General features: G+C 40.2%; 1 protein-coding gene across 1 annotated transcript; it reads left to right on the plus strand.

Annotated features, from left to right (window-relative positions):
• The first annotated feature begins 5,872 nt into the window (after positions 1 to 5,872).
• Positions 5,873 to 6,724, plus strand: LOC117356510 (40S ribosomal protein S11-like). The gene is made up of 2 exons (XM_033935795.1): positions 5,873 to 5,991; positions 6,463 to 6,724. The coding sequence occupies exons 1-2, from the start codon at positions 5,873 to 5,875 to the stop codon at positions 6,722 to 6,724; spliced, it is 381 nt and encodes a 126-aa protein (XP_033791686.1).
• Positions 6,725 to 6,957: the final 233 nt, after the last annotated feature.

Raw genomic sequence — 6,957 nt, forward strand, 5'->3', positions numbered from 1 at the left:
GGATCCCCTTCAAACCTCGTCATTGCCCAGCGATGCATTTCCCAAGTGTATGACAACGAGCTACAGTTCTGACTTGCCTCTGTTTTCTTTGCTACTACCAAATGATCAATTTGCAGGATTTGTGTAGAAAAGTGTTCAGTTCTAAGCATGTAATTGATGTGGTTATTAAAATTGACAGCTTAATCCTGGCCAAAGTACGGGACCAAAGGCTGATGAAGGCGCTCTTGTCTGGACTAGTCCTTAGTTTGCAGTCTGAGGTTTCGTGGCTCAGCAAGGGGAAAGTATTGGAACATGTCCATGAATTCCTTCTAGAATTAAAAATATAGTTTAAAGAAAAAGCCAACACTCCCAGGAGTACACTGAACAGCAATGGCTCACTGATATGTCATTTCTTACTTGCCTCGTTTCTAAGGGAATCCTGAAAGTCAAAGGGAAGACAAAATTCTGGCACAGCTAACTGAATCAGTGAATGCATTCAAAACCATGATGAAATTCTAGAATGCTTGCATCAGGAAGGAGTTTTCATTTATTCTCCAGGCCTATGGAAGAAGCTAAAAGAAAATGCACTGTTCAACAGGGAAATGTAGGGTGAACAAGATAAAACAATTGCAAAAGACTGAGAAACGATGTACTGGGGCATTTTCAATATGCCATCTAAATCTCCAAAAACCTCCTGCAATTCAGGAAGGTGCTTAAAACCTACCTATTTGTTCAAGTTTTTTTTAAAGTGAATGCATAACAGGGGTTTGAATTAGGTTTGAACATGTAAATGGTTGGTTAAAGTGAAGAACGATGGTACTCAAGAACAGTTTGAATGCATTCATATTGTGACTATGCAGATAGACTATTGTAACTCTGTATTTCCTCTACTTACCCCCTCTTCTATTTAACTGCACTAGCAGTTTGTAGTGTAGAGAGCCGCGCTGAATGGCCCGTGCTGCTCCTGACACTCAAAGGAACTCTATGAGCGGCGGGAGCAGCAAGGGCCATTCAACGTGGCTCACTGCGCTAAAAACTGCTATCACAGTTTAATAAAAGAAGGGGTTAATGTATGTCTTTTTATTTTTGATTTTCTGTATGGAAACTTTTTACTTTGCAATTTTATTGTGTATGGAACCTTATAAGCCACCTTGGATAAAGGTAGAGTCTCTATGGGCCAAAATTCTGGGAACAAATGGAACAGAAACGAAGAAAGGCATCTACTACCGACCCCCAGGGCAGTCCGAAGAAACTGATGGAGAAATGACGGATGAGATTAAACGCAACTGCAAGGGAGGCAATGTACTTATCATGGGTGACTTCAATTATCTGGGGATAGACTGGAGCCTAGGCACATCCAGCTGCAGTAGGAAGACCAAGTTCCTGGATGCTGTAGGCGATTGCTTCCTGGGCACCGTTATAGGGGAAAATCCCTCCAGGGATTCAAGACAAAGTTAGACCTGCTGAACCAGAACGTACGCAGATAAGGCTAGACTCAGTAAGAGCAACGGGCTTTGACCTAAGGGCCGCCGCTAATGGGCACAATGGACCACTGGACTGACCCAGCAGCAGCAATTCTTATGTGCTTATGTTTTAATTAAATAAATAAATAAATCCAATATTTGACATCTAAGGAAAAATGTCCAAAAATCCAGTAAATGGCCATTTTCAAAAATGATAAAAATAGTAATTATATAAATACAATATCAATTGAACCAAAAAATGAAATACAAGACCAAATATTGTTCAGTTGATTATAGAAAAATCTTTTGTCTGAAAACTTTTTCTGTTATAGCAGATATTGCTTATCTTGGGGTGAAAGGACCTCAGACTGGTTCCAATTGTATCTAAATCAGCTGAAACAGCTGTTCAGCTGAAGGAAACCTCAGTATAATCATTGGTCCATTTTCAAAAATGTCCAACTTTTTATTTTGAAAATGGACATGATTGGATAGACATTTTTGAGCTCAGTGCATTTATCTTAGAGCATTAAAAAAAAAAAAAGGGTCTAAGGAAAAGCGCACCAAAACAAGCCATTAAGCCATGCACGGGAAATGGGCCAGCATTCTTAATAAACTGGCCACACAGATATCCCAGCAAAGCAATGGGACTTCACATAAAAGGTATCAGGTGCACATCTCACCATTACCCCCTTACATTTTATGAGGAACCCTCCAAAACCCACTGTACCCAACCGTATACCACAGCAATAGTCCTTATGCCTGTAGGTGTCACCTATATGTAGGTACAGTATGTTTTTGTTAGATTTTAGAGTGCTCCACCACAAGTGTTCTAGTTAGAGCAAAATATGGGCCTCTGCACTGACTAAATGGACACAGCAGAGACGACCAACAAGCTGGAATCGCTATGGGTTAAAATATCGGGATGGAAAAGGCCTGAAATAAAGATGGGCCTATACTATCGTCCACCCGGGCAAACCGGAGATATCGATGAAGAAATGGAAGCCGAGATGAAGCGAGAATGCAAAAATGGTAACACGGTTATTATGGGAGACTTCAACTACCCCGGGATAGGCTGGAGTCTTGGAAGCTCAAAATGTGCTAGGGAGACAGAATTCCTGGAGGCTATACAAGATTGTTTCATGGAGCAGCTTGTTAAAGAACCAACGAGAGGAAATGCCACTCTGGATCTAATCCTAAATGGGTTAAGGGGACCTGCAAAGGAAGTAGAGGTAGTGGGACCAATGGGAAACAGCGATCATAACATGATCAAGTTCAAGGTTGAGGTAGGAATACCGAAAGGAAAGAGAACCATAGCGACAACTTTCAACTTCAGGAAAGGAAACTACGAAGCAATGAGGGAAATGGTAAGGAAGAAACTTAGGAACACTTCCAAAAAATGGCAAACGGTAGAACATGCCTGGTCTTTTCTCAAAAACACAGTGAGCGAGGCACAAAATCTGTATATCCCCAGATTCAGAAAGGGGTGCAAAAAGAGTCGAACAAAAGACCCAACGTGGATAACTAAAATAGTGAAGGAAGTGATAGGCAATAAGAAAAATTAATTCAGGAAATGGAAAAAGGACAAAACTGAGGGGAACTGGAAAGAGCACAGGAAGTATCAAAAAGAATGTCACCGAGTGGTTCGAAAAGCCAAAAGAGAGTATGAAGAGAGGCTAGCCAGGGAAGCACAAAATTTCAAACCGTTCTTTAGATATGTTAAAGGGAAGCAACCGGCTAGGGAGGAGGTGGGACCGCTGGATGATGGAGACAGGAAGGGAGTGGTGAAGGAGGAGAAAGAAGTGGCAGAAAGACTTAACATGTTCTTTTTGTCTATATTCACAAACGAAGACACATCCAACATATCGGAACCTGAACAATTCTTCAATGGAAATCAAGCAGAAAAATTAACATCCATGGAAGTGAGCCTTGAAGATGTACGCAGGCAGATAGAAAAACAAAAAATTGACAAATCCCCGGGTCCGGACGGAATCCATCCAAGGGTTCTGAAGGAATTAAAGGAGGAGATAGCGGAACTACTGCAGCAAATTTGCAATCTATCCCTGAAAACAGGCATGCTCCTGGAGGACTGGAAGATAGCCAATGTTACGCCCATCTTTAAAAAGGGATCAAGAGGTGACCCGGGAAACTACAGACCGGTGAGTCTGACCTCAGTTCTGGGGAAAATGGTGGAAGCACTGATAAAAGAAAACATCGATGAACATTTTGAAAGAAACAAACTTCTGATAACCAGCCAACATGATTTCTGCAAAGGGAGATCGTGCCTAACGAACTTATTGCACTTCTTCAAAAATTGGTGCTGAAAATAATCAGTGCTGGACAGTATTCTATAAAGGGCATTCTAGAATAGGTTCCCTTTATAGAATAGGGCCTAGCCATGCTCAAATTTGGGTATGAGAATTTACACCGACTGAAATAGGAATAAATCCCGATACGCAAGTTGGTCATGGATCTGCACTATTGAATAACACTGTGTGCATCTTCAAGGAATACCTCTGACCTGCCCATGTCTCTCCATCATTATGCTCCATTTGCAGATCCATGTAGAAACAGACACTATTCTATAAATGGATACATACGTGTATTTTCACACAGATCTACCATTTCTGCCCCTTTTTGGAACCTTGCATCCATTCGAACATTTTTCAGTGATGGAAATTTGACACAAGCCCTTGTATCACTCTATGGTACGTCCACACCTTGAATACTGTGTGCAGTTCTGGTCACCATATCTCACAAAAACATATGGCGGAATTAGAAAAGGTACAGAGAAGGGCGACAAAAATGATAAAAATAATGAGTGGACTGTAAAGGATAGATGGGAATAGCTTTTTCACTCTTTCCAAAAATACTAGGACTAGGGAACATACAATGAAGCTACTACATAAGTAATAGATTTAAAACAAACTGGAGAAAATATTTATTCACACAACATGTAATTAAACTGTGGAATTCGTTGCCAGATAATGTGGTAAAATCAGTTAGCTTAGCAGGGTTTAAAAAAGGGTTGGATAATTTCCTGAAAGAGAAGTCCATAGGCCATTATTGAAATGGCATGGGGAAATCCACTGCTTATTACTAGGATGAGCAGCATAAAATCTGTTTTTCTACTTGGGATCTAGCAAGGTATTTGGAACCTGGGTTGGCCATTGTTGGAAACCGGATACTGGGCTTGTTGGACCTTTGGTCTGTCCCTGTATGGCAATTCTTATGTTCTTATTCAGCACCATATGATATAGAATTCCCCCATATGTCCTCAGGTTGTGCAAGGATATTTTATAAAGGCACATAAGTGTCTATGCTGTCTTTCTAAAACAGCCCTATCAGCCTTTCACTACCCTCCACAAGAACAGGATTGCAAAATTTGTAAACAAGTGTGGTGGATCGACCCAACTAGCCTCCTGTTTTTCCATGTTAATGCAATATTCTTATATCAGTATCTGATGGCTGTAATATTGTGTTCTGCTCAGGTTCATAAAATAAACCTTGTCTAAAATCATTTATTTTTTTCTTATACCTCAGGCAACATTATGGGCTGTAAGAACACTTCTCTAACCCCTGACAATTACTTGCTCAGACAGAGCAAGACTTCAAAACTCAGCTTGGAGACATTTTAGTTGAATTGGAATTAAAAAAGGCCCTCAGCTCAATTGAACGTTGATGCTTCTTTAATATATTTATATGCCCTAGACTCCAACAAGAGGGAAAGAAAGCAAAACCCCGGGGCATCAGTAGCCTTCTTAGAGAGCGAGAAGCCTGGCAAAAGGAAAAGTTTAACCGAGTCAATTCGACCCAGGAGATGTGTGCCTCCAGTAGATGAATAGCTGTAAAATATCAATTTGCCTGAATATCTCTTATCATTTAAAGGGATATTTTGGCTGCTAATGGGTATTTTGTAAAATTCGGCGTTTGCAGTTGATACAGAACACGGCTATTAGGCTCATACATAACATTGGAAAATTTGACCATATGACTCCATACCTTAAGGTTGCTCACTGGTTTTCACTCTCATATCGTATTACCTACAAGATTCTCCTGCTTATATTTAAATCCCTTAGTTCGAGGGAGCCAGCATACCTCTTTATTTACCTTGTGCCATATAAGCTCTCCAGAATTCAGAGAAAATGGTAGATGTTAAAGACCACATAATGTGGGTCTACCCCGACTGGTCAGTATCTCATGCTCTCAATCACTGCACATTTGAAACATTTAGAAACTGAAAAAAGATCAAAACTGTATACCAGCATTCAATAATCTGTGATATGCTATGTATTACATGTTATAAGTACGAGATTGAGAGCATGTGTTTGGCTGACAGTATCTTTGTGATAGCATAGGAATATGAGTAGGTCAGGGGTATTTATTTTAGATGCACGCAGTATTATAGATTATAGGAGATCTTTCTTAGCAAGATGGCGGATATCCACACAGAACACTCAGACCTGAAGCAGCTGACCACCTTCCAGAATAAGAAGCACATTTTATTGAGCGAGGGCAGAAAAAAACTGCCGCCCTACTATAAGAACATCGGCTAGGGTTTCTCAGAACTTGCTTGCCATTCCTTCCCTAAGGCACATTAACACTCTGTGCTCTAACATTTTCTCGGTTACTGCCCCTTCACTCTGGAATTCCACTCCAAATTATTTAAAAGAGACATCCCAAAATTATTTCAAATTAAAAGCCAAATTAAAAGCCTTCTTATCAATGACACCTTCAGACTATAACCGTCCTTTTAAGTACGTTTTAATGACTTTTTTCTTTTTTTTCTGTACTAATGCTCATTCTTCTCCCTCATTTCGTATTTTCCCTTTTTCATTCTTTCCTTTCAAGAATGTAGTTCCACCCCTTTCCCTATTGTTCCAGTTTGTCCAAGTCGTTTTATTTACCTCTGTACTAACTTGCTTGTAGCAATGTTATTGAACTTGTATTTTTTGTCATGCCCTTTTAATTGATGTACACTGCCTAGAAGCCTAATTAGGCAGTATAACAAAATTTTTAATAAACTTGATTTCAAGACGCCATACGAGGATATCGAGAGCACCTACATTGTCATTTACAGGGACTATTTGCATTACATTCGCAAGTACAACTGGTTTGAGAAACGCTACATGTCTGTGCATCTCCCCCTCCCCCGCCTCAGAGATGTCCAGATTGGTGACATCATTACAGTTGGCGAGTGCCATCCACTATGCAAAACAGTTTGTTTCAGTGTCCCGAAGGTGATGAAGGTTGCTGGCACCAAGAAACAGTTCCAGGAATTTTAATGGTGAGGAGGAGGAAGATGTAGTTTTCAAGCTAAATAAATGTAGAGAAACCTAAGAAAAAAAAGATTGTAGGAGATCTGCACCTCATTTAGGCATGAGAATTTATACCAGGTTTCAGTTGGTATAAATCCTTGTGCCCAATTTTGGGTACAGATCCTGGTGCTAAGTGCTATTCTATAAATAGCCCCAATTCAGAGTGCCATTTCTAAAATAGCACTTAATGCTCATTTCTT

The sequence above is a fragment of the Geotrypetes seraphini genome, chromosome 3 (assembly GCF_902459505.1).
Source record: "Geotrypetes seraphini chromosome 3, aGeoSer1.1, whole genome shotgun sequence".
Classification (NCBI taxonomy): Eukaryota; Metazoa; Chordata; class Amphibia; order Gymnophiona; family Dermophiidae; genus Geotrypetes; species Geotrypetes seraphini.